General features: G+C 63.2%; 2 protein-coding genes across 2 annotated transcripts in view; one reads left to right on the plus strand and one right to left on the minus strand.

Moving 5' to 3' along the window:
• Positions 1–2,080: 2,080 nt before the first annotated feature.
• LOC121065184 (vegetative cell wall protein gp1-like) lies at positions 2,081–8,557 on the plus strand (the record flags this gene model as incomplete). Its single annotated transcript, XM_040547786.1, is given in 4 exon segments — positions 2,081–2,327; positions 2,330–2,843; positions 2,891–2,948; positions 7,907–8,557. Coding segments are annotated over 4 exon segments (1,470 nt in total), but the record flags the coding sequence as incomplete, so codon positions are not given.
• A 7,207-nt stretch (positions 8,558–15,764) lies between these two features.
• The window catches only part of HSF1 (heat shock transcription factor 1), a 55,519-nt gene continuing 43,515 nt past the window's right edge, over positions 15,765–27,768 (minus strand). The window contains exons 9-13 of the mRNA XM_040547505.1: positions 26,311–26,544; positions 19,703–19,808; positions 19,527–19,592; positions 17,188–17,257; positions 15,765–16,307 (exon numbers count right to left, since the gene is read on the minus strand). Of these exons, the coding sequence (XP_040403439.1) occupies positions 16,102–16,307; positions 17,188–17,257; positions 19,527–19,592; positions 19,703–19,808; positions 26,311–26,544 (682 nt within the window). The 3' untranslated portion in view covers positions 15,765–16,101. The remainder of the gene's footprint in view (positions 16,308–17,187; positions 17,258–19,526; positions 19,593–19,702; positions 19,809–26,310; positions 26,545–27,768) is intronic.

Consider the following 27,768-nt stretch of genomic DNA (forward strand, 5'->3'; position numbering starts at 1 on the left):
CCCAGTGCCCCCAGTGCCCCCAGTGCTCCCAGTGCTCCCATCCCAGGGCTCCCAATGCTCCCAGTGCCCCCAGTGCCCCCAGTGCTCCCAGTGCTCCCATCCCAGGGCTCCCAGTGCCCCCAGGGCTCCCAGTGCTCCCAGTGCCCCCAGTGCCCCCAGTGCTCCCAGTGCTCCCATCCCAGTGCTCCCAGTGCTCCCAGTGCGCCCAGTGCTCCCAGTGCTCCCAGCGCTCCCATCCCAGGGCTCCCAGTGCCCCCAGTGCCCCCAGTGCCCCCAGTGCCCCCAGTGCTCCCAGTGCTCCCATCCCAGTGCTCCCAGTGCTCCCAGTGCCCCCAGTGCCCCCAGTGCTCCCAGCGCTCCCAGTGCCCCCAGGGCCCCCAGTGCCCCCAGTGCCCCCAGTGCCCCCAGTGCTCCCATCCCAGGGCTCCCAGTGCTCCCAGTGCCCCCAGTGCCCCCATCCCAGGGCTCCCAGGGCTCCCAGTGCCCCCAGTGCGCCCAGTGCTCCCATCCCAGTGCGCCCAGTGCGCCCAATGCCCCCATCCCCATGCCCCCAGTGCTCCCAGTGCTCCCAGTGCCCCCAGTGCTCCCATCCCAGGCTCCCGGTGCCCCCAGTGCCCCATCCCACTGCTCCCAGTGCACTCAGTGCTCCCATCCCAGTGCCCCCAGTGCCCCTAGTACAGTCAGGGCAGACACCAGTGCTCCCAGCGCTCTCAGTATACCGACTATAGAGCCCACACTCCCAGTGTTCCCAGTACCCCCAGTACAGTCTGTCCCAGGACCACTGCCCCCAGTACTGTCTGGGACACCAACTCCCAGTGCTCCCAGTCCTCATCCCCAACTCCACTTCCTTACCCCCTGCTCTGTGGCCCTGCAACCTGCCTCCTTATAACCGTGCCCCACGTCCCCATAGCCCCACGTCCCCATATTCCCATATCCCATTTCCCCCTGTCCCCATATCCCCATGTCCCGATATCATCACGTCCCCATATCCCCCTGTCCCCATATCCCCATGTCTCCATATCCCCATATCCCCACACCCCCACGTCCCCATATCCCACGTCCCCATGTCCCCATATCCCCTGTCCCCATATCCCCATGTCCCCATATCCCCATATCCCCATGTCCCCATATCCCCCTGTCCCCATATCCCCATATCCCCACTGTCCCCATATCCCCATGTCCCCATATCCCCATGTCCCCATGTCCCCATATCCCCATATCCCCCATGTCCCCATATCCCCACTGTCCCCATATCCCCCTGTCCCCATATCCCCATATCCCCCTGTCCCCATATCCCCATGTCCCCATGTCCCCATATCCCCATATCCCCATGTCCCCATATCCCCATATCCCCCTGTCCCCATATCCCCGTCCCCATATCCCCATGTCCCCATATCCCCATATCCCCATGTCCCCATATCCCCAGATCCCCATGTCCCAATATCCCCATGTCCCCATATCCCCATATCCCCACGTCCCCATATCCCCATGTCCCCAGATCCCCTGTCCCCATATCCCCATATCCCGCTGTCCCCATATCCCCATGTCCCCATATCCCCATATCCCCATAGCCCCATATCCCCATGTCCCCATATCCCCATGTCCCCATATCCCCATATCCCCATGTCCCCATATCCCCCTGTCCCCATATCCCCATATCCCATGTCCCCATATCCCCCTGTCCCCATGTCCCCATACCCCCATATCCCCCTGTCCCCATATCCCCATGTCCCCATATCCCCATATCCCCCTGTCCCCATATCCCCATGTCCCCCTGTCCCCATATCCCCATGTCCCCATATCCCCATATCCCCATGTCCCCCATATCCCCCTGTCCCCCATATCCCCATATCCCCATATCCCCATATCCCCATATCCCCCTGTCCCCATATCCCCATGTCCCCATATCCCCATATCCCCATGTCACCATATCCCCCTGTCCCCATATCCCCATAGCCCCCTGTCCCCATATCCCCATGTCCCCATATCCCCGTATCCCCATATCCCCATGTCCCCATATCCCCCTGTCCCCATATCCCCATATCCCCCTGTCCCCATATCCCCATATCCCCGTGTCCCCATATCCCCATGTCCCCATATCCCCATATCCCCCTGTCCCCATATCCCCATGTCCCCATGTCCCCATATCCCCCTGTCCCCATATCCCCATGTCCCCCTGTCCCCATATCCCCATGTCCCCATATCCCCCTGTTCCCCATATCCCCATGTCCCCATATCCCCATATCCCCATGTCCCCATATCCCCATATCCCCATGTCCCCATATCCCCCTGTCCCCATATCCCCCTGTCCCCATATCCCCATATCCCCATGTCCCCATATCCCCATATCCCCATGTCCCCATATCCCCCTGTCCCCATATCCCCATATCCCCATGTCCCCATATCCCCTGTCCCCATGTCCCCATATCCCCATATCCCCCTGTCCCCATATCCCCCTGTCCCCATATCCCCATATCCCCCTGTCCCCATATCCCCATGTCCCCCTGTCCCCATATCCCCATGTCCCCATATCCCCATATCCCCATGTCCCCATATCCCCATGTCCCCATATCCCCATGTCCCCATATCCCCTGTCCCCATATCCCCATATCCCCATATCCCCTATCCCCCTGTCCCCATATCCCCATGTCCCCATGTCCCCATATCCCCATGTCGCCATATCCCCATGTCCCCATATCCCCATATCCCCCTGTCCCCATATCCCCATGTCCCCATATCCCCGTGTCCCCATGTCCCCATATCCCCATATCCCCCTGTCCCCATATGCCCATATCCCCGTGTCCCCATATCCCCCTGTCCCCATATCCCCATATCCCCATGTCCCCATATCCCCCTGTCCCCATATCCCCATGTCCCCATATCCCGCTGTCCCATATCCCCATGTCCCCATATCCCCATATCCCCATGTCCCCATATCCCCATGTCCCCATGTCCCCATATCCCCATATCCCCATATCCCCATGTCCCCATGTCCCCCATGTCCCCATATCCCCCTGTCCCCATATCCCCCTGTCCCCATATCCCCATATTCCCATGTCCCCATATCCCCATATCCCGCTGTCCCCCATATCCCCATGTCCCCATATCCCCATGTCCCCATTCCCCATATCCCCATGTCCCCATATCCCATATCCCCATGTCCCCAGATCCCCCTGTCCCCATATCCCCCATATCCCCCTGTCCCCATATCCCCATATCCCCATATCCCCATATCCCCATGTCCCCATATCCCCATGTCCCCAGGTCCCCCATATCCCCACGTCCCCATATCCCCATATCCCCCTGTCCCCATATCCCCCTGTCCCATATCCCCATCTCCCCATAATCCCCTATCCCCATGTCCCCATTCCCCATATCCCCATGTCCCAAGATCCCATGTCCCCCATATCCCCATATCCCCACGTCCCCATATCCCCATGTCCCCATATCCCTGTCCCCATATCCCATTCGCTGTCCCATATACCCATGACCCCATATCCCCATATCCCCATATCCCCATACCCCATGTCCCCATATCCCCATGTCCCCATATCCCCATATCCCATGTCCCCATGTCCCCATATCCCATATCCCCATGTCCCCATATCCCCATGTCCCCATATCCCCATATCCCCATGTCCCCATATCCCCCTGTTCCCCATATCCCCATATCCCCATGTCCCCATATCCCCTGTCCCCATGTCCCCATGTCCCCTATCCCCATGTCCCCATATCCCCATATCCCCATGTCCCCATATCCCCCTGTCCCCATATCCCCATATCCCCCTGTCCCCTATCCCCCTGTCCCCATATCCCCATATACCCCAGTCCCCATATCCCCATGTCCCATGCCCCATATCCCCACGTCCCCATATCCCCATATCCCCTGTCCCCATATCCCCTGTCCCCATATCCCAGTCCCCATATCCCCATGTCCCCATATCCCCATATCCCCATGTCCCCATATCCCCTGTCCCCATATCCCCATATCCCCCATGTCCCCATATCCCCTGTCCCCATGTCCCCATGTCCCCATATCCCCATGTCCCCATATCCCCATATCCCCATGTCCCATATCCCCCTGTCCCCATGTCCCCAATCCCCTGTCCCCATATCCCCCTGTCCCCATATCCCCATATCCCCATGTCCCCATATCCCCATGTCCCCATGTCCCCATATCCCCCACGTCCCCATAGCCCCATATCCCCCTGTCCCATATCCCCCTGTCCCCATATCCCCATGTCCCCATATCCCATATCCCCATGTCCCCATATCCCCATATCCCCATGTCCCAATATCCCCATGTCCCCATATCCCCATATCCCCACGTCCCCATATCCCCATGTCCCCATATCCCCCTGTCCCATATCCCCATATCCCGCTGTCCCCATATCCCCATGTCCCCATATCCCCATATCCCCATATCCCCATATCCCCATGTCCCCATATCCCCATGTCCCCATATCCCCATATCCCCATGTCCCCATATCCCCCGTCCCCATATCCCCATATCCCCATGTCCCCATATCCCCTGTCCCCCATGTCCCCATATCCCCATATCCCCCTGTCCCCATATCCCCATATCCCCATATCCCCATATCCCCCTGTCCCATATCCCCATGTCCCCCTGTCCCCATATCCCCATGTCCCCATATCCCCATATCCCCATGTCCCCATATCACCCTGTCCCCATATCCCCATATCCCCCTGTCCCCATATCCCCATATCCCCATATCCCCATATCCCCATATCCCCATGTCGCCATATCCCCATATCCCCATGTCGCCATATCCCCATGTCCCCATATCCCCATGTCCCCCATATCCCCATATCCCCATGTCCCCATATCCCCGTGTCCCCATATCCCCGTGTCCCCATATCCCCATGTCCCCATATCCCCCTGTCCCCATATCCCCATATCCCCACATCCCCATATCCCCACATCCCCATATCCCCACGTCCCCATATCCCCCTGTCCCCATATCCCCATATCCCCATATCCCCATATCCCCATGTCCCCATATCCCCATGTCCCCATATCCCCATATCCCCCTGTCCCCATATCCCCCTGGTCCCCATATCCCCATATCCCCATGTCCCCATATCCCCCTGTCCCCATATCCCCATATGCCCCTGTCCCCAGATCCCCATGTCCCAATATCCCCATGTCCCCATGTCCCCATATCCCCATATCCCCTGGTCCCCATATCCCGCTGTCCCATATCCCCCTGTCCCCATCCCAATATCCCCCTGTCCCCATATCCACCTGTCCCCATATCCCCATATCCCCATGTCCCCATATCCCCATGTCCCCACAGCCCCATATCCCCACGTCCCCATATCCCCATGTCCCCATATCCCCATATCCCCTATCCCCATGTCCCCATGTCCCCATAGCCCCATGTCCCCATATCCCCATGTCCCCCAGGTCCCCATATCCCACTATCCCCCTGTCCCCATATCCCCCTTCCCCATATCCCCATACCCCATGTCCCCATATCCCCCGTCCCCATATCCCATATCCCCCTGTCCCCATATCCCATAGCCCCATATCCCCATGTCCCCATTCCCCATATCCCCATATCCCCTGTCCCCATATCCCGCTGTCCCCATATCCCCCTGTCCCCATATCCCCATATCCCCCTGTCCCCATATCCCCCTGTCCCCATATCCCCATATCCCCAATATCCCCCTGTCCCCATATCCCCATGTCCCCATATCCCCATATCCCCATGTCCCCATATCCCCATGTCCCCCATATCCCCATATCCCCATGTCCCCATATCCCCGTGTCCCCATATCCCCATGTCCCCATATCCCCCTGTCCCCATATCCCCATATCCCCCTGTCCCCATATCCCCATATCCCCGCGTCCCCATATCCCCATGTCCCCATATCCCCATATCCCCCTGTCCCCATATCCCCATGTCCCCCTGTCCCCATATCCCCCTGTCCCCATATCCCCATATCCCCCTGTCCCCATATTCCCATGTCCCCATATCCCCATGTCCCCATATCCCCATATCCCCTGTCCCCATATCCCCATATCCCCATGTCCCCATATCCCCATGTCCCCATATCCCCCTGTCCCCATATCCCCATATCCCCATATCCCCATATCCCCCTGTCCCCATCCCCATGTCCCCATATCCCAGGTCCCCATATCCCCCTGTCCCCATATCCCCATATCCCCATAGCCCCATATCCCCATGTCCCCATATCCCCATGTCCCCATATCCCCATGTCCCCATGTCCCCATATCCCCATATCCCCCTGTCCCCATATCCCCATATCCCATGTCCCCATATCCCCATGTCCCCATATCCCCCTGTCCCCATATCCCCATATCCCCATATCCCCATATCCCATGTCCCCATATCCCCATGTCCCCATATCCCCACGTCCCCATATCCCCTGTCCCCATATCCCCATATCCCCATATCCCCATATCCCCATGTCCCCATATCCCCATGTCCCCATATCCCCATGTCCCCATGTCCCCATATCCCCATATCCCCCTGTCCCCATATCCCCGTCCCCATATCCCCATATCCCCCTGTCCCCATATCCCCATGTCCCCATATCCCCATATCCCCCATATCCCCACGTCCCCATATCCCCATGTCCCCATATCCCCCTGTCCCCATATCCCCCTGTCCCCATATCCCCATATCCCCATGTCCCCATATCCCCATGTCCCCATATCCCCATATCCCCATGTCCCCATATCCCCATGTCCCCATATCCCCCTGTCCCCATATCCCCATATCCCCATGTCCCCATATCCCCCTGTCCCCATATCCCCATATCCCCATGTCCCCATATCCCCATATCCCCCTGTCCCCATATCCCCATGTCCCCATATCCCCATATCCCCCTGTCCCCATATCCCCATGTCCCCATATCCCCATATCCCCATATCCCCACGTCCCCATATCCCCATATCCCCCTGTCCCCATAGCCCCATGTCCCCATATCCCCATATCCCCATATCCCCACGTCCCCATATCCCCATATCCCCCTGTCCCCATATCCCCATGTCCCCATATCCCCCTGTCCCCATATCCCCATATCCCCATATCCCCATATCCCCCATGTCCCCATATCCTCATGTCCCCACGTCCCCATATCCCCATATCCCCCTGTCCCCATATCCCCATGTCCCCATATCCCCATATCCCCCTGTCCCCCATATCCCCATGTCCCCATATCCCATATCCCCATATCCCCACGTCCCCATATCCCCATATCCCCCTGTTCCCATATCCCCATGTCCCCATATCCCCATATCCCCCTGTCCCCATATCCCCCTGTCCCCATATCCCCATGTCCCCATATCTCCATGTCCCCCCTGTCCCCATGTCCCCCTGTCCCCATATCCCCCTGTCCCCATATCCCCATGTCCCCTGTCCCATGTCCCCCTGTCCCCATATCCCCATGTCCCCATATCCCCATATCCCCATATCCCCCTGTCCCCATATCCCCATGTCCCCATATCCCCATGTCCCCCTGTCCCCATATCCCCATGTCCCATATCCCCATATCCCCATGTCCCCATGTCCCCATCCCCCCATCCTCTATCCCTGCCCCCCCCCCCAATCACGGGGTCTCCATATTTATGGGGTGGCTCCTTCAGCTCTTGGCGCCTGCAGCAGTGGGGCCACACCAGTCACTGGGCTACACTCGTTGTTACTGGGGCTGTGCTGGTGAACGGGGCCACACTGCTTACTGGGGCCACACCAGTTACTGAGGCCACATTGGTTACTGGGGCCGCACCAGTCACTGGGGCCGTACCAGTTACTGGGACCATGCCAGGCACCAGACCCACACTGGTTACTGGGGCCATCTCAGCTTACTGGGGTCATGGCAGTGACAAGGACCACAGTGCTTACTGGAACTGTACCAGTTACTGGGGCTGTACCAGTTACTGGAGCCATACCAGTCACTGGGGCTGTACCAGTTACTGGGGCCATACCAGTCACTGGGGCCGTACCAGTTACCGGAGCCATACCAGTCACTGGGGCCGTACCAGTCACTGGGGCCGTACCAGTTACTGGGGCCATACCAGTCACTGGGGCTGTACCAGTTACCGGAGCTGTACCAGTCACTGGGGCCGTACCAGTTACTGGAGCCATACCAGTCACTGGGGCTGTACCAGTTACTGGGGCCATACCAGTCACTGGGGCTGTACCAGTTACTGGGGCCATACCAGTCACTGGGGCCGTACCAGTTACCAGAGCTGTACCAGTCACTGGGGCCGTACCAGTTACTGGGGCCATACCAGTCACTGGGGCCATACCAGTTACCGGAGCTGTACCAGTCACTGGGGCCGTACCAGTTACTGGGGCCATACCAGTCACTGGGGCCGTACCAGTTACCGGAGCTGTACCAGTCACTGGGGCCGTACCAGTTACTGGGGCCATACCAGTCACTGGGGCCGTACCAGTTACCGGAGCTGTACCAGTCACTGGGGCCGTACCAGTTCCCCGTCACCGCACCAGCTCACCATCACGTTGCCATTTCCCTGGTGCTGTGCAGCCCCAGTGACCCCCAGTGACCCCCCAGTAACCCCCAGCGACCCCCAGCCCACCCGGTGCCCCCAGCCGGGGCCGTCCCCGTGCCGGTGCCGGTGCCAGGACCGGGTGACGCCGGGCGCTGGATGGGGCCACGAGGCCGGAGGGTGCCGGGGCGGTGACAGCGGCGCCTTGTCCCCGCGCATCCGTGCCAGGAGCCCCGCCGAGGGCACGGGGACGGGGATGGGGACGGGGACACCTGCGGCCACCGCATGTCCCGGGGGTGCTGCACCCCAGCCCTGCACCGCCGCCGCCCCCCGGCCCCGCTGCCCCCTGCAACCGGAGCCGGGCGCGCGCCCCCCAGGCCCCCAGCCCCAGAACCCAGGGGAACAAAGGGGCTTTGAGCGCCCGCCATAAAGGGCCCTTGTTGGGCCGTGCGGGGGGGGGTGTGGGGCAGGATGGGGCCCCCGGCAGCACCTGGGTGGGGGGCACTGGTCAGGGGGAGCCGGGGTCCCCAGCGCCCCCAGCCCCAGGACAGGGATGCTGGGGGTCCCCAAGTGGTGCTGGGTTCCCCGCTGTGGCTTCGTGGTTTTGGGGTCCCCAGGTAGTGCTGGGGGTGCTGGTCATGGTTCTGGGGTTTTGGGGTCCCCAAAGAGGTGCTGGGAGTCCCGGCCATGTTTTTGGAGTGCTGGGGTCCCCAAAGTGATGCTGGGAGTCCCAGCGGTGGTTCGGGGTTTTGGGGTCCCCAGAGTGGTGCTTGGGGTGCCGGTCATGGTTTTGGAGTTTTGGGGTCCCCAAAGTGACGCTGGGAGTCCCGGCAGTGGTTTAGGGTTTTGGGGACCCCCAAAGTGCTGCTGGGGGTCCTGGCTGTGGTTTTGGGGTCCCCAAAGAGGCGCTGGGGGTTCTGGTCATGCCTCTGGGTTTTGGGGTCCCCAAAGCGATGCTGGGGGTGTCAGCCATGGTGCTTGGGTTTTGGGGTCCCCAAAGAGGCGCTGGGGGTCCTGGTCCCGGTTCTGGGTTTTTTGGGGTCCCCAAGGAGGTGCTGGGTTCCCAGTCACGGTTTTGGGGGCCGGGCTGTCTCAGCCCCCCCGGTGCCGGTGGCGGCGCCGCAGTGCCGAGCCGAGCCGCGCCGAGCCGTGCCGCACCGAGCCGCACCGTGCCGGGCCGTGCCGCGCAGTGCCGAGCCGTGCCGCACCGTGCCGAGCCGTGCCGAGCCGTGCGGGATTGGCTGGCCCGCGGCCACCTGGCTCCTCCCCAGCCCCCTGCGGCTATAACGGGCCGGGCGGCGCCGGTCCCGGCCCCGCAGCGCCGCGCCCCGAGCCGCAGGCATGGCCCAGCCCCGAGGGTGAGCGGGGGGCGCCGGGGGGGGCCGCGGCCGGCACGGCGGGGCTGGGGGCAGCGCTGGGGGGGGGGTCTGGGGGCATCGCTCTTTTGGGTCTGGGGCATTGCTATGGGGTTGGGGGCATTGCTATGGGGTTTGGAGGCAGCGCTATGGGGACTGGGGGCAGCGCTAGGGGGACTGGGGGCAATGTTGGGGGCAGCGCCATGGGGACTGGGGGCAGCGCTATGGGGACTGGGAGCATTGCTGCAGCACTGGGGGGATTGGGGGCAGCACTATGGGGTCAGGGGGCATCACTGAGGGGTCTGGGAGCATTGCTATAGGGTCTGGGGGCATCTCTATGGGGTCTGGAGGCAGTGCTATGGGGTCTTGGGGCATTATTATGGGACTGGGAGCATTGCTGGGGGGACTGTGAGCATTGCTATGGGACTTGGGGCAGCGCTCTGGGGGCTGGGGGCATTGCTGAGGGGCCTGGGGGCAGTGCTATGGGGTCTGGGGGCAGCAGTGGGGGCAGTGCTATAGGGCCTGGGGACAGTGCTATGGGGACTGGGAGCATTGCTGCAGTACTGGGGGGACTGGGGGCATCGCTGTGGGACTGGGGGCAGTGCTATGGGGTCTGGGGGCAGCAGTGGGGGCAGTGCTATAGGGCCTGGGGACAGTGCTATGGGGACTGGGAGCATTGCTGCAGTACTGGGGGGACTGGGGGCATCGCTGTGGGACTGGGGGCAGTGCTATGGGGTCTGGGGACATTGCTATGGGATCCGGGGGCAGAACCAGGGGGCTCTGGAGGCAGCGCTGGGGGGTTTGGGGGCAGTGCTGTGGGATCTGGGTGCGGCACTGTGGGGTCCGGGGGCAGAGCTGTGGTTCTGGGAGCATCGCTATGGGGTCTGGGTGCACCGCTACGGGTCTGGGGGGCATCGCTGCTGGCCTTGACAGGTCTCTGCAGAGCACCAGCCCTGCTGCCCGCCCCCCGTGCCCCATTGCCAGGCTCCCCCAGCTGGTTTTGGGGTGCCCCCTGCGTTACAGGGTTGGTACCAGCCCTGGGATGGGGACTGCAGCCCCTGCTGTGCCCTGGGGTCTGTGCGGCCCCATCCTGGGACCCCCAGTCACTGGGGTAGGGGTGTGGGGGTGCTGGGGGGGCTGCGGGGGCTGTGGGGTCATCCCCAACCCGTCCCGGCTCCACAGGGCCCCGGTGCTGGCTGCGGCCGCCGTCCTCCTGCTCCTGGCCACCGCCACAGCCAATGGTAAGGGGCTGGGGGCGCGGGGGGTGCTGGGGACAGGGGGCTCCGGGCCCACCGGCAGCCCTGATGGGCAGGGGGTGAGGTGGGGTGGGGTGGGGTGGGGGGGCTCGGGCAGTGTTTGCCCCCGGGGGGGGCCCCTGGGCAGCACAGCCCAGCCGGGGTCTGCCCCGCTGTGTCCCCGCAGAGCCCGCGAGCCCCCTGGACGTGGCCCTGTCTGCGGAAGGACAGACGTCAGGTAGGGCCGGGCCGCCCCTGCCGTGCCTCAGTTTCCCTCCTGGTAAAAAAAAAAAAAAGGGGGGGGGGGGCAGGGTCTGGTGCTGACATCCCCCCCCCCCCCGCCCGTCTCTTGCAGAGCCCGTCAGCCCCGCCAAGCTGGAGGCCTCCGGAGAGAGTGAGGGACCCGCGAGGGGTGTTGGGGAGGGGGGGACACACGTGGGGGGTCTGCGCCCCCGGCCCCCCCTGACGCCCTTCTCCTCCCCGCAGGCGACCTCACCACCTCCGCCCAGCGCCTGGGACAAGGTCAGGGTAGGGGGCGTGGGGCTGGGGGCGCGGGGGCCGTGGTGCCGGCACGGTGCCAACGGCGCTCGCCTCTCGCGCAGGCCTGACCGCCGTCAGCTTCGAGGGCACCGGGGGGGCGCAGGCGGACGTGGTGGCGCGGGAGGCCCCGGGCAGCGACTCGTCCTCCTCCAGCCTCGACGCCCTCAACAGCGGCTCCTTCAGCGCGGATGCCCTCGCCGGGGAGGCCCGGGGCGGTGGGTGACGGGGGTGCCGAGGGGACCCCCCCGACCCCGGGCCGGCGCTGACCCCGGTGCTCTCTGCCCTCCCGCAGCTCCCATCGCAGACCTCCCGGCCCAGTCCAACGAGTCGGAGGAGGGTGAGGCCGCGTCCTCGCTGCGGGGTCCCCGGCCCGCGGAGCGTCCCCCTGCTCCCTGCTAGCACCTGAGCGTCCGGGGGGGGCAGGGGGAGGAGGGAGGGGAAGGGGAAGGAGAGTGGGAAGGGGAAGGGAAAGAAAATAGGAAAGGGAAAAGGGAAGGAGAAGGGGAAAGGGGAAGGGCAAGGGCAAGGGCAGTGGGAAGGGAAAAGGAGAAAGGGAAAGAGAAGGGGAAGGGGAAAGGAAAAGGGGAAGGGCAAAGGCAGGGGGAAGGGGAAAAAGAAAAGGGAAAAGGAATGAAAAATGGGAAAGGGGAGTGGGAAGGGGAAGGGACTGTCCCTGTCCCCTGCAGGTTGGGGCAGTCCCCAGGCACCCCATGAGCCGGGGGTGCTCCCGTTATCCAGGGGTGCCCCATTAAGCTGGGGGGGGCATGAGCTGAGGACACCCCCACAAGGGGGGGGACGTAGCGAGGCCGCCCCACTGCCTGGGGTAGGCGCACCGCAGCCGGGGGAGGGCTGTGCCGGTGCCTGCCCCCAGCCGCGGCGTCTGCCCCTGCCCGCAGGAATGGACCGCGACATGGACTCGGAGGAGGCCCTGGCCTCCCAAGGTGACTCGGGGCTGGGGGGCGCTGGGGGTGCTGCCCGCCAGTGGCACGGGGGCTGACGCAGCCGCTGCCTCCCCAGGGGTCTGAGAAGGCCGAGCCTCGACGGAGCTGCCTCCTGGGACGCCGTCCTCTGCTGCGCTTCCCCACCACCTCCCTCCGCGCCCCCCAGGCCTCGCTGCAGCCCCCTCCCCAGCCCCCCCGGCCCGCTTCGCTCCCTGCAGGACCCCGGTGCTGCCGGGCACTTGCTGGGGGCGAGAAGCTGGGCTGGGGGTGCCCGGGGAGCCGGGTGGGCGGCGGGGCAGGGGCCGTGGAGGCGGCCGGACCTCTCCACGCGCCCTGGGGGGGGCAGCGCCCATGCCTCCTCTTCTCATGTGCTGTGCTCCTCTGCCAATAAAGGTCCCTGCAGCAGCCTCCGAGCCCTTCTGACGGTGCCTTCAATGCCCCATCCCCGTCAGCCCCCACCGATGCTCGCCCCCAGCCCTGCCCCACGCCGCCTCTGGATGCCAAAAGTTGATGTGGGTTCAGAGCACGGTTTGGGGGGGGAATTTGGGAAAACAAACAAAGAAGTGAATCTATGCGGGGCAATTCAGTACCTCGGTCTCACCTCTCTGGCAGGGGCCCCGGGCTGCTGTTAGCAGGAGGTGATGCAGCACAGTGGGGAGCTGCCACTGCGGGTTTTCCTTCCCCTCGCCCTGGGCGGCTGCCACTGGCCAGACCCGGCTGCACTGGGGTCACCCCACGGCACGGAGCCCCCACGGTGTCCCCTGCACCGCCACCCTACCTGGCTCTGCTGCCAGTCCCAGTTCTTTTGGGTGCTGGGGAGCAGTTTGCTCCTCCCCAGCTCCCACATCCCACAAACCCTTTTGCACCCTGGGTCCATCCACGCTGATTTCCTATGACCATCGTGCAGTGCTCACAGCGCCGGGGCTCGGCGTGGACATGGCAGGGACCCTGACATCGATGCGGGCCCTGGGGGTGGCCAGATGGAGGTGGGTGAGGGGCACCTCAGGCAGTTGGTGCTTCCCACTGGGGTCCGCTCCCATCACCAGGACTGATGTGATTCACCGGGGGGGCTGTGCACCCCTGGGACCCTCACCACCGGTGCCCCTGACCCCACCGGCGCGCCGCAGCCCCTCTGCGTGCCCCCCCGCTGCGCTCGGCAGATCCGGCTGCGGTGGGTGCGAGGGGACGCAGGCATCTCCCGGGGTGGGTGATGAATGACGGGGGGAAGTTCCCTGCGGCGGTGCTCAGCCCCACTGGACGTCGACCTCATTAGCCGGGATGAGATCATGGATCCGGCCGCCCGCGTCACGCACGATTACTTCGATCATTACGGCCCGCCCGGAGCGAGGGGCTCCCGCAACCCTTGGGCCCCTGGGGTGCCCCCGGCCAGCCCCTGCTCCACACAATGGCAGCGGCTCTGGCACAGCCCCGTCCCGGGGAGGGCAGGGCTGGGGGCAGAGCGCGGCGGCACCGCTGGGACCTGCCAAAAGCGGCTGACCCCCAGCAGCACCCAGAGCCGGTGCTCAGCACCCCCAGCCCCTGTGGTGCTGGGGCCTTGGCCGAGCTCCGTGGGCCAGTGGGTGCCGGTGGCTCCGTGGGGCCGTGGGCTCAGCCGCGCCCCACACAAGCACCACTGCTCTCCACCATCCACTCGCTGACCCCAGCAATGCAAACCCTGCACCAAGTGCGGCTGCCCACACCGGGCTCCGTGGAAGGGCCCTGGCAGAGGCACAAAATTGAGTGAAAAAACCAAACCTGCCGAGCGCCGCACAGGGTGCCGCATACTGCAGCCTCTCACCGGCCACCAGCCCGCCCGTGTGTCCTGATGAGCTGTGGTGCTGAGCCCCAACTGCTCCCCACCACGTCTGGAAATGACCACGGCTTTGTCAGCGCGACCACGGGTGGGAACGCCGCGTGGCGCCGGCTGAGCCCCGGTCCTGCAGGGTGCACCGCCGCGTGGAGCGGTCACCCGGATGGCTTTTAGTTCATTAGGCCCTTGGTGAATTCATGCCACTGGAGACCAAGGAATAACGTGAGTTTGTGGAACGTACACACATGGATCTTGTCGTGAACCCAAGATCCTCTCCTTGTCACGTAACTCCCGCTTCCTGGCACGCTGCTTGCTTCGGAAGGTGAATGCGGCTTTGGCAGAGCAGAGTTTGTGGCAGTGACAAGTTTGGATGCGTGAGGGTGGACAGCCCCGGGGACAACAACCGGCAACGCTCTGAACGCTCTGCATCAAAGGTGAAGACTTTTTTTTGTTGTTCTCATAAAAACGAGACCTCCTCAAAGGCGTGCACAGCGCCCAGCACTCCTCCGGCATGCTGGCGCGGGCCCCGCAGCGCCCTCATCCTCTACGGGCTCAGCTACAGAAACGTCCTGGAAAACTCAGCCCAGGCTCAGCGGGATTCAGGCAAGAAGCCACAGCGCGGAGTTTGAACACAGGCACATGCACTCACTCCTCTGCCGCCGCGGGAGAGGGGCGGTGACACCGGCGGCACCGGGCACCGGGATCTCCCAGCGCAGCTCGGCACCTCCGGGCCGTGGAGGGGAACTGGGGGGCCTTCATCCCCCCATCTCCATCCAAAGAGAGGACAAAAATGAAGCTCCCGACCATAGAAAAGCCACCAGGTGACAGACCATTTGTTTTATATATATTTGTATGTATATATATAGAGAGATATTTATATATATATAGATAGAAGTGGGTTCTTCTTCTCTCATGTAAAAATTCAAAATACAGTTTTTACTATTAACAATCTGAAGTGTAAATGTACAAATTTTTACTGCTAAGCAAAAGGAAAACAAAACCAAAGAAACAAACAAAAAGAAACACACAGAGCAAGAGGAAATAAAAAGAGAAAGTAAAGCCGGGCCCGGGGGAGCCCGGGGCGCCCAGGGTGCGCGCGCGCACGGAGACCCTCAGGGACCAGACCGCGAGGCAGAGACCACAAAGGGATCCAACCCACCGGCGCCAGATTGGCAAACTTTTATTTCTCTTTAAAAACCATCGCATCCGCCTCTCCGGGGCGAGGAGGGAAGGGGACGGGGGTGGAGGAGGAATTCCCTGCCCCTGAGAAGCGACCCCATCCGCACGCCCGGCGAGCGCCGCGCTCCGGGGCGAGGGGCGCCCGCGGCCGTGCCCCCGCGGCTGCCGGACCGTCGGTGCCCGGCGCGGGGCTCGGCTGCCGCCCGCGGTCGCCCGGCGGCTGCTGCCGGGGCCGCCCGGCTCTCCCGCTCGCTCAGCGCCGCGCGGGCCGGGCACGGCCACGCCGCCGGGGTCTCTTGCACCGCTCGGCCCCCAACGACTGCCGAACTGGAGGAGCGCTGGGTGGCTAGAATCTAAAGCAGGTTTCAAAACACCTCATTAAGCACACACACAAATGAAATCCTCACAGTGCCGGGGGAAGCAAACATGAACCGGAGGGTGCTGAGAGCTGTCAATGTCTGTGCAAAGCAAGGAGGCTGGCGGCTGGATTTCCCTTTCGTGCGCATCCTTTCTCTTCCTCTCTTTCGCCCTGCCCTCAGCCTTAGGATACCGCAGGGTCCTTGGGTTTGGACTGCTCAGTCCCTGACAAGAGCGAGATGGTGGGGTCCTCCGCGTACTCGTCTCCGTCGGTGAAGTACGGCCCTTCTCCCAGCTCAAAGAATATCGGCAGGTCTCCGCTCCCCATGTCGACGGCGCTCGAGTCCACCAGGAAGAGGGGCTGGGCCGTGTAGTGCACCAGCTGCTTTCCTGCAAAGAGAGTGCGCGCTAGGCGGGGAGTTCTGCGGGGAGCCGGGGCGCTGCGAGGAGCTGGGGCACTGCGGGGAGCGGGCACTACGAGGCTGCGCCCTCCGAACTCCGATGTCATCGAGCAAGAAAGTGCTTGACGAAGCAGCAGAGCCCTCGCTGCTAATGCCAGGGCTCAGGCAAGGGCTTCTGGCGGAGCGGCGAGGAGCAGAACCAGACCTGAGCGGGGCTTCGCTCCCAGCCTGTGCCCTGGGACTCGCTCACCCCGGCTCCAGGTGACCGGGGGCTTCCCTGTGCCCCCAGACCCCGACAGCAGCTGCAGCACGCCCCGGCTGGGCACTGAGGTGTGGAGCCCACAGCCGGGTGCTGGGGTTGCTGCCACGAGTGGGGAGCAGCATGGTGACAGCCCACGCCACAGAGACAGAAGTCCCCGAAGGGCCGAGGCTGCAGGGACTTCGTGCCCTCTGCTCCAAGTTCTGCTTGAGCAGGGACACCGGCAGCCGGCTGCCCAGGACCGTGTCCCGCTGGGTTCCGAGCATCTCCAGGGGGAACTCCCCAGCCCCTCTGGGCAGCCTGTGCCGGAGCTCAGCCACCCTCACAGCAAAAACGCACTTTGTTGTGTCTAGATGGAATTTCAGGGGTTTTAACTTGTGCCCATGGCCTCTTGTTCTGTCCCTGGGCGCTGCTGGGAAGAGCCTGGCTCCCCCTCCCTCATTCCCTCCCGCCAGGACTTACATCGCCAGCATCCCCCTCCACCCCTTCTCCTTCCCAGTCCAAGCACTCCCATCTCTCAGCCAAACATGCTTTTGGGAGCAGAAATGGTTTTGCCACAGCCCCAGGTCTTGTGACTGAGTCACTAAATGCCAAAACGAGCACCTCGTACCTGTGTCTGCTGTGCTGGCCTCTGTCTCAGTGGGTTTCTGCTGTTCCTGGGACGAAAGGAGGTCCTGAATCTGCAGGGAGAGAAGTGGGGCTGGTTAGCACACGGCACGGGCCAGCCGCGCGTGGGTCCACGCCAACAGAGAGCGCGGCGCTCTCTGCGTGCCTCTGCTAGCACAATTGCACAAGGAAAGCAGTGGTTTACAGGCTCAAAGCCCCACTAAGTCAGGCAGACGTGCCCGGAGGCTCACGAACATCCACGGCTCAGGAGGTCACCAGCAGCCCCGCGCAGGACGCAGCCGGTGCGCGCACCCCGGTTCCCAGGTGCCGGGCACAGCCCGGCTCTCAGAGCCCACTGCCACCCGCAGAGGTCCTGGTCTGCAGTGCCCGCTGTGCCCACGGCGTGAAGCCAGGGGAAGCCTTCAGGGCCCGTCTGTGATGAGCCCTTTCAGGGAAGGACGCGCTGCTACCAGAGCGCACCAGGGCTGCAGGTCCCGGCAAGCTGCGAGTGGCTCAGGCTGCGGCTGAGGTCACGTCCCTGCCCCGCGGCCTGGTCCCACGGGCACCCCTGGGCTGGGACGGCCGAGGAGGGAGCGCTGGAGGCACAAAAGGGCTGGGAAGGAGCGAAGCCGCCTGCCCTGTACAAAACCCCAGCACCAGGAGCTGAACAGGCTGGCACCCGTGCCTGCGCTCCCGCACCAGCGCTCCCGTACCTCATAGCCCAGTGGCTACCAGACGCAGAAGTCGCCTGAGCAGGTGTTCAAACGCGTACCGAGCACGTCCCGTCACCACCTGGCAGCCGGCAGCAAGCGGGAGCAGAGCGCCTGTGAACACGGGGCCTTGACAGCCCCGTGCCTGCAGCCCGCGAGGCCCAGAGCTCCCCTGTGCCGGCACGGGGCCGCGCGGTGCGGCGGCTGGCGGAGGGCACGGCTGGCAGAACGCCCTGCAGCGCCACACGGAACAGACAGATCATCTCGGTGAGCCCGATCCCTCGTGGGCCCCGCTCAGCCCCTGCGCTGCCCGCCCTGCCCAGCCGGAGCCGAGCCCGCTGCTGGCTGCACCTCGCGGCCGCGGCAGCAGCAGGGAGCTGGGCTGAGCGCCGCGGGGTGGGCGCCGTGACCTCGCCGCTCTGCGCCTGCGTGCTCCCCCCTCACCCTTTTCCCTGCACACAGCCAAAGAACTTGGCTGCCCACCGGGCGTCTGCGTCACCGCGCTGGGAAGCGAAAAGGTGCAGAAATGTCCAGAGAGACAGGCCAGAGATGCTGCGGAGTTATTCACTGCTGAGCCCTTTCCCGTACGTTACCAGACGCTCCGGGAGCGCTGCACTGCAGGGAAAGGTGCATCCCACGGGAGGCTTTGCTGCAGGAAAGCCGCAGGGCGACAGGGGCGTGCCGTGGACAAGGACGTCAGAGAGGTGCTGCCCCTGCTCCCCTGTCCCATGCCACCGACACCGACACCTTCATGCCCAGGAGCACGCCTGCAGCCACCTGTGGGCCCAGCAGGCCCCCGAAAGAGAGGCTGGATTTTGGCTTTCCTGTTTTGCAAAATCCTTCAAGACGTTTCCCGTTCTACTCTCGGGAAAAAAAAATCATAATAAAAAAAATTGTCCCTTTTCAGGTTAATAAAAAAGAAGCAGGGAAGAGGAGAAGGGGCAAGAGCCTCGTGCTCCCGGCACCACCTGCACAAGGAGAGCCCTCCCTGTGCTCCCGGCACCACCCAAGCTCCAGTTCAGCTCCGGTTCCCTCCGTTTTGTCAGGGAGCTGCTCCACGTCATGGCAGCGCCCAGCCGCGTCCCAGCCCGCAGGCACACGTGCGGCCGGCAGCTCCACGGGTGCTCTTGCACGGAGAGCCTGCACTCGTGCCCTGCACGGCGCTCAGTGCTGACGATACTCGAGCAGATAAAATAAATAACGCAGCACGTGACGGGGCTTGCCTAGAGAAAACCTCCCGACGCTCTCAGGAAGTCAGCAGAAGGGCTTATGGAAACCACATGCGGCTCTACAGGCTTCAGCGCACTTCCACGTTCAGGGGGCAGAGCTCACAGGAGAGACGGCCGTCTCAGCACCTAATTAACCGAGCGTGAGTGATGAAGTAGCCCCGCGCGCTGTACGAGCTGCTCAGAGCTGGCCGCGGCGCTAATTGAATGATTTCCCCCCGGAGGCCCCGAGCCCTGCACAGGGCTCCGCGCTCCCCCTCCCCGCCTCCCTCCTGCAGCCTGGGGACGGCCCCGACGCCTGGAGCTGTCAGAGCCCCCCTGGAGCTGCCCGAGCCCCCCATCGCGCGGAGGGGCCGCCGGCACAGCCGCACGCACTGCGCACGGGGGGAGCCCTAAGAGCTACTCACACTGGCAAGGCTGCTGTCCAGGTCGGGGAGGTTCATGTCTGTAACCGTCATGGAGGGGCTGAACAGCTGCCAAAGGAAAGAACGATTAGGGCGGGGAAGGCAGGCACAGCCGGGCGCGCTGGGGAAGCTCCCGGCTGAAGCCCCCGCGTCCCCCTGCCGCCGCGGGCGGTACTCACGTCCAGCAGCGCGCTCGTGTCGACGCTGAAGCCGTGTGTGGTCAGCATCGTCTGAAGGTTGTCCAGGTTGGAGTCAATGGTATCCAGATGGTCGTTGAGCTCATTCCTGTGCAGGAGAGAGGCGAGCACGGACGGTCAGCGCTGAGGAGCCCCTCTGGGCCGCGGCGCTGGGCTCTGGCTGGGTGCAGGTGCTAGTGCCAGGGCACGCCACCGCAGCCGTGCCCTCGCCCTCTCCCGTCCCCTGGCCTCGCCCCGAGACCCTGCACGGAGAAGGCCGATGGGGAGCAGCCCAGATGGCTGAGACAAAGTGGATTTCTCATGAACCCCAGGGCTCCTGCGAGCCACGTGGGCGCTGCGCTCGGGGTGCCGGTAACCACCAGCCCTGTGGGCTGGCGGGGTCCCGGTGCGGCTCCGCCTTTCCAGTAAGCAGCTTTGGACCCTTTCTTCAGCCCAAAGGCAAGGACTTCTGCCTCTGCACCCAGCTGCTGGTACGTGACAAGGGAAGGGCAACAAACCAGCCTCCCTGCAACGCCGTGCTTTGGGGCGGAAGGTGCACGGGGACCGCTGCTGGCAGAAAACACCTTCGCATCTGGACCGGCACTGGGGAAGCTGGTACTTGGTCACCAGGAGACGCAGCTTCTGGCAGCAACGGAGAGAACTAAAGCTGCTTCCTTGTGCCTGGGGGCAAACATCCCCCTGCACCCTGACCTGCGCCCACCCTGCACGGCTCCGGGCAGCACCGGGACAAGCACACCCACGTGCAGCAGATGCAGCGAGTCCCCCGCGCATCGCAGCTCCATTGCTGGCGAACAGCGAGCTCGGGACGAGGGCTGACAGCGCGACCCAGCGCGGCTAACAGCCACGGGAAGCCGGCGTCCTGCCGCAGCCAGGCTCCCTCTGCAGTCACCTGCAGGCTGGACGGACACTGAAACACCAACCCCGGGGGCCAGGCCACGCTCCGAGGACACGGCCCATTCCCTCTGCCGGGCTCTGGGAGAGGCTCAGACCACAGTGGATGGCAGAGCCCAGGGAATCCTGGCAGGAACTTGGACCTCGTCCTGCGAGGTGGAGCGCAGGGGACGCTCCGCTGGGCAGCGGGAAGGCCACGCGAGCTGCGAGTGAAGCGCAGGATCCGGCCCCATGTGCTCTTCTCCTGTCCCGTGGTGCTGGTGGCTTTTATGCTCAGGCTGCTTCAGGGCCGCGGAACAGCGGGTGGCATCCCCCTCCTGGTGCTACAAGCCCACAAGGCTCCCTGAAGGCCAGGCAGGGACCCGCGGCCCTGCTGACAGGCCCCCAAATCCGGCAGCAGCAGCAGCAGCAGCAGCAGCAGGCTCAGCTCATTGCGCATCGCTGGGCTCTGGCATGGCCGCAGGTCTGAGCGAGCACGTCCTGCCTCCCCAAAAGCCTCTGGGGGTGCTCCTGTGGGACCGGCGGTGGAGGCCCTGCACAGGCATCCCACAGCAGCACCGGGAAGGTGACGGCATCGAGACTACTTTGTCTCTGCTGCGACAGGCGCCGAGAGGCTGCAAGGTCACACCGCGGCTCGGAGCGAGCTGCCAGAACAACAGCAGTACTCGCAGTACTCCTCGTGGGAACGGTGCCTGGGGCCGGGGCTGCAGACACGGCCCAGGAGCACGGCCCTGCCTTGCGCCTCCCAGCCACACACGCGGGAGCTGCAGGGATTTGTAACTCTTCTTCAGGACTAAAATCCATGAACACGCAGCAAATAAATGACTTATCCACGCCTGCGCTTCTAAATGACTTCCAAAGTCCTCGCTGCACAGCACCCGAAATGCTTTGGCAGATTTAAGAGGCTTTCAGCGATCCCACAAACGCCCAGCAGCAAGGCCGACCCCAGCCGAGGCCCCACCAGAAACCACTGAGCGCAGCCTGGGACAAGCCCGTCCTCCATCCCCATGGCACGGGGCACACACAGGGGCCAATCCAGACCGTGCAGTGCCGCTGGGATTGGGCTGCTCCAGCAGCCCCGCGAGGCCCTCGCTGTCTGCGTCTCCTCCTGGTGAAGCGACGCGAAGTCGGCTTGCGTGCCGCGGCCTCCTGCTGGGTGGGCCTTACAGCCCCAGAAGCAGCTGTGTGAAAGCAGCACCTCGAACCCGACATCTGCCTCGCGGCTCTGCCTCCGGCCCCAGCACGCTCCCTTCCCCAGCAGGGAGATGTCTCGTACCGATGCTGCCGGCGGGTGGAGGCAGCAGTAAGCACTCCCAGGGGGGAGCTGAGCTCTGCTGAGCCCTTGGTGGCCCCCAGCTTGGACCCCGAGCCCCATCCCCATCGGCCACAGGCCGCTGGCTGCAGTGGCTGCCGCCAGGCACTCATGGGCGACACAATACCCCAGCGCCCCAAAGGCAAAGCGCTCGAGAAGCACAGAGCTGCTTTTGTTCCCCGCGCTGCTTTTCCTTCCAAACGTTCCAATTTCTGAAAGCACGGCGACGGCGCAGCCTTGCACCGATTATCTCATTTATGCAGGAAAAAAGCAGCCCCCTGGCCCCTGAGCTCTGCCCAGGTCATCCACCGCCTTGTGATGTGTCTGCACCTGGGAAACGGGCCCGGGCTGAGGACAGCAGGGCCCAGGGCCCCAGCAGGCAAATAATGACCAGTGAGAAAGCTCCTGCAGGGCCCACCTCCGGCAGCCTGCGGGTAGGCAGGACACTCGCTCGGGAATGCTTTGTAGCTCAGGCCAGGTTTCGTTTCTCTTTTGAATCACTCTCCACCTTAACTGGAAGCAGCTATGGGCAACACTTCAGACGATTTCTCCGAGGCTTCTGCTCGGAGCCACCGTGGGAGGTGGGCACCAGCCTGGACGGATGTGCCCTGGTGCGGGGTGCGGTTGTTACGGACAGCCCTCCCTGGGACAGCACCTTGGTGCGCAGTCAGGTTTGCGGTGGCAAGTTTCCTCGTTCTGTCCTTATCGCAAAACCAGAGCACACCTCAGAAAAGTCATTTAAGCCCTGGGCTCCCATCACTCTTCCCTGAAGCACTTTGATACCGAGGTGCGTGAGCTTTGTGCTGGCAGGAGACAGCAGAGCAGCAGCGCCCAGGGCTGGGGTTTCCGTTCACCCAGCCCAGGTACAGCAGGACAACGGCGGCGCGGATTTCTCTCCCTCCCCTGCCAAGACCACCTAAAAGGATGAGAAGCAGCTCAGCCTCCGCTGCCCGCTCCTTCTTCTCAGTTGCTGGGTTGGGCTGGCCAAGAAGTCTGCCACTCGGTGCCAACTTTTAGGGCGAGCTTTCTCAGCGCTGACCCAGCACCGATGATGCCGCGGCCGTGAGGGAGGCTGCAAGGCACCGCCAGCTCCTGCCCTCCTCGGCGCTCCCCTGCCCCTTGCCCAGAGCTGCGCGCCCCGGGGACGGCAGCTATTGGGGGGACCTCCGACATCTGCAGAGCTGAGGCCAACTGAGAAACACAAACAGAAGAGGAGACCAGGCCCACAGGGCTCGCAGTCAGGCTCGTCCAGGAACGAAACGCTGCCCATGCTGCAAGGCGGGAGCAGTTCGTGGGCAGTGCCCCCGCGCTTGGAGCAGCCTGGTCTGCGCTGCCCTGCGGTCGCGCTCCTGCAGCGCTTTCGAAGCAGGCGAGCGGTGCCAGGCTGGCAGAATGGGGATTAGCAACAAAATGGGGCAGAACGGGGATTAGCAACAGAAACACGAAACTGAACCGCCCTGCAAAAGCACGTGGAGACAGCACGGGTCCCGTACGGCACGGCCAAGCTCAGTCAGACGATTCTCCAACCACTTCTGACGCAGGCCCACTCCACGACCTGGTGCACGCCGGCACGGCTCGTGGGGCGCAGCACAGCCCCGCTGCCCCACGGGACAGGCAGACCTCGTGCTAGCATGGGGTGTCCGTGCTGCGAGCACGCAGAGGGCTCTGGCCCCTGTAACGCGGCGCACGCAGCTCCCCGGGTGGATGGAGGACATGGGCCGTGCCACCAAGCGTTTCCAGGCAAACCTTTCCTTTCATAGCCGGAGCCTCGCTGCTGTCACCCGCTGCAATGCTGCTGGTCACAGGGAGGTAACTCAGTTCGGATGAAATTCCCTCGAACAAAGGATGTCTTGTAGATTAAATAACAGCCTGCGTGGCGCACAAAGAGGCACTGCATGCCCTGACCTGCGGCCTCACGGGCTGCTCTTCTCCAATGATTTGAGAACAAGAGGAACACGCTTCATGTGATGAAAAGCAGGTATTGCTGAGACGTCTTGGCAGGCTGTCAGTGCACGGGTCACGGAACAGCGTTTGGGCACCGCTGTCACCCCGTACAGTCACCGCCGTCAGGGAACACTTCCCTTATTACCTGCATCCCAATGCAGTGAGCAAGCTCCTCGGAATTTAACCGCCACCGCCCCGCCAGGGCGCCGTGCTGCTGCCTCACCCTGGTGCAGTGCACGGGGCACGGGCTCGGCTGGACGCCCGCAGGACGGGCACATGGGGACCGTGTGCCACGGTGCAGTGCACTGGGGTCTGGTACACTCCTGGGGACCCGATAAGCGGCGCGCCGCCCGCTCGGAAGAGCTCGCTGCCAGCATTTCAATTAGCAAGTCATCCTCCCTTCCGCTCAGCACCGCAGCATAATGCGTGCTCTGGTCATTGCAGCTCCCCTGGGGCACCTGCGGCTTCCAGCGCCGCTCCGGCGGGTGTGGGGCTGCTCCAGAGACATCGGGAACGGGCGAGGGCACGGCACGCCGGCAATGCCGCCCTCCTCCCGATGCTGCTCCAGCGTAGCAGGAGCCGCGGCACCACCAGCCCCGAGGAAGAAAGCTACAGGCGGGGTGCTGAGGCACCAGGCCGACACCAGGCAGACAGAGGGGAGCAGCGCGGTGCTGCTGGCACGGCGCTGGAGTAGGAGGGCACCCAGAGAAGGGGAAGCACCAGCCCCTTCTTTTAACCAGCCCTCAGAAGCTCTCCAGGACGAAGCATGGAGCTCGCTCTCTGCAGGAGCAAGGGGCAAATGTTTTCTGTGTCCTTTGCCTGCTTCTGCATAGTCTGCAAGAGTCCTCAATAATTCAGGAACACTCGGCAGCACTTTTATTTCATTTTTATTACCCTTTAAACGGCGAGTTTCAGCTTCTGAAACTGTATAGTATAACTGAGCTGTATAATAAAGCCTGTCTCTTTTTAAGGACAGTTGGTACTGGTGAGATGGATTGCAGTGCCCTCGGTGGGTCTATAAATAGGCGAAGCTATAGACAAAAACCTCCCACAAGGCTGGGAGGACGGAGCGAGCGGGCGTTTCCTGACTCCGAGGTGTGATGCAGCAAACACGGCTCCGTGCGCGCTGCCAGCAGGCTCCAGCCCCGCGGCGAGGCAGCCCCCAGCTGCCCCTGTACCCACTGGGTAACCTTGCAGGAAGAGGGCTTCTTCCTCACGCTTGTGCCCGCTCCTGTAGGGCCACGACACTACAGCTCTGAAAAGCGATGGCTAGCACGGAGTGGAATGAGATGAGAAGCGGACGTTGCACCACCACCACCCTGAGCGCCTGAGCCCACAGCAGCCTTTTGGCTAAGGGAGCTCTCTGCTGCCTTCTAGGTCCTCGAAACTACCTGCACCTTCCCCAGGCTGCTTTTACGCGTTCGGGATGGAAAGTCTGCCCCGGCGTTCAGAGGGAAGACCTTAATTCCGGCACGCCGTTTTCCCCAGAACACCGGCTGAGGGGGAAGTGGCTGAGAGCTGAGAAGCAGCCGAGATCCCAGCGTGGTGCTGGAGGGGGTTCTTGGCAGTCTGACGCGCACAGACACCCTCGCAGCTTTCCATCCCGACACTTGCAGTTGCCCACGCGAGCGCTGCGTGGCGGTAAAGATGTCAGACCGCACACCTGACCCTTAGGACAAAGCCACCCGCCGGCCTTCAGCCCGCCACCCCCCGAGCCCAGCCTGGCTCTGACGCAAGCTGTGAGCAAAGAGGCCGAGTGGGAGGACGCGTTCGCCAGGACTAGGACCGGGTGGCAAGCTGCAGGTTAGGGCAAAGCTTCTCCTACTAACCTGGAGGCAGCGGGGTGTGCAGCAGCGCGGGACAGCGCGGGGCAGTGCCGCAGCGCGCGCAGCCAGGGCAGCCTCCCGGAGGAACGCTGCCCGCCGCGGTTCCGAGCCTCCCCTGCAGGTAAAGCCCCCGGGGCAGAAGCTTCCAGCAAGCGGTGCGGGAAGGCGCTTGTGTCTGCGCGCCCGTCAGCTGCCTTCGGGCTGCAAGCACAAAGCAGAAGCTTCCACGCTGGGAGGATGTGCGGGGCCCGAGACAAAACACAGCTGATCTTACAGTGACTCATTTCTGTGCCGCGGGAGCGGAGTTGAAACGAGCCCCATATTTAGCACAGTCATTTTTATCCATTCTTATTTTGGCACCCACGTGGCCCCTTGCAGCAGCGTCGGGTCCTTGCGCAGGGGGTGTAAGGCCCTGCACGGGGTCAGGCGGTGGGCTGCGCGCACTGCCCCCAGCGCCACGGGGAGAGCAGAACAAAATACCTGCCCTGGCAGAGCCACGGGAGAGCTCCCTGGACAAATGACCACATCTGCCTCGAGAGCTGCGGGCTGCTGGCATCTTTAAAGCCCAAGAGCCCGGAGCAGCGGGACAGCAGGCGAGACCTGTGTGAGGCACTTACTTGTCGAGGCAGGCAACGCTGAGGCACTTTTCCTGGGGCTGAGGCTGTGTGGTGCTGTTGCCAGCGGCAGCGGTCGTGGTGCTGGGTTCGTTCTCCTGCAGGATGGAGTCGATGAACGTGGAGGGAGACAGGGGAGTTTCGACAGCAGGAGGGTTCCCTGGGCTGGCCTCCTCTATCTTGGGGCTGCGGGAGGGACTGGGGGGCTCTTCTTTGATACGGACCACGGGACTACTCCTAGGCGAAGGAAAGAGAGCGGGTGAGGATCTGGCACTAACGCATTCTTGGTTCCTGAGATCTGCTCCCACACAACAGGACAAAAATCCTCGTGCCTGCTGCTGCCTTCCTCACGTACGAAGCCTCCGCAGCCAGCTACGAAGACGAGGTTGAGAGAGCACCCAAATATTTCGTCTCTGCTTCCGATCCTAATTAGCTCCCCTGACGCACCGGTGCCTCGCGCCCTGATCTCAGCGCGTTTCTCGCGGCTAACGGCTCGAGGCCGCCCAGGGCAGGACCCGACCGCAGCCAGCTCTCTGCTGGGAATGCTCCCGGGAGGAGGCCGTGGTCTTCTCTTTTTGACACTACGGTTAAAGCAATACAGCTTTTGACACGGAGCTGCTCTAAACAGTACCTGTGCCCTTCCTTAAGTCCCCAGCAAGACCCGCACGACGCAGTCACCACCGCCCCAGAGCCTTCCGACGGCAGAGCGACCCCTTTGTGCCAGCCCAGCCTGGGCTCTGCCCTTGACGAGGGCACCCAGACGTTTTCGGATGTTCTGTTTTTATGGGAAGGGAAGGTGGCCTCTTTGGTCAGCCCTAACCTTGCAGATGGAAACCCCTTCCCACCCCGGCTGATTTGGGGTGGAAGAGGCTCAATTAGTCCTACTGGAAAGGACAGCAACTACAAAAGAACAGAGAAAGGGCCCATTAAGCAAACATATGGTCTATATTTAAGAGCGAGCGTTCCTGGCAGAGGGTGTTCAGGCAATAAATGGCATTTGTGGGTGATTCAGCACCTCAGGGGAAGCGCCGATGCCAGGAATAACCTATTAAAGGGGAAGCAAAAAGGAGACCACGAGGTGCTAAAGAAAGATGGGCCCAGGGAGGCTCAGATCAAGAGCCTCCGACGGGTGGTGGGAGCGGGGCTGCGGGGCGTGAGGGCTGAACGGCCGCATCGACGGACCTCAGGAGGCTTTCACCGGTACCCAGCGACGGTGGCAGAGGCACACGAGGCTGACTATCAGCCATGGGACCTGCGGCGCTCGCCTCCCAGGGCCTGTGAACCTGAAGCAGGTGAAGGGCGCTGCTGCCGGCTGCTGGCTGCCCTCTGCGTGCTCCAGACCCTCAGCCTCTGCACCTGAGCTGCTTGGGATGGACCTGGCATCGTTACTCCCAGTTACTTGGGCCTGCAGCTGTTTTCTGCGTCTCCTCCTCTGCGCAGCAGTCTGTAAGGGCAGGGCAA

This window comes from Cygnus olor, chromosome 2 (assembly GCF_009769625.2).
Source record: "Cygnus olor isolate bCygOlo1 chromosome 2, bCygOlo1.pri.v2, whole genome shotgun sequence".
NCBI lineage: Eukaryota > Metazoa > Chordata > Aves > Anseriformes > Anatidae > Cygnus > Cygnus olor.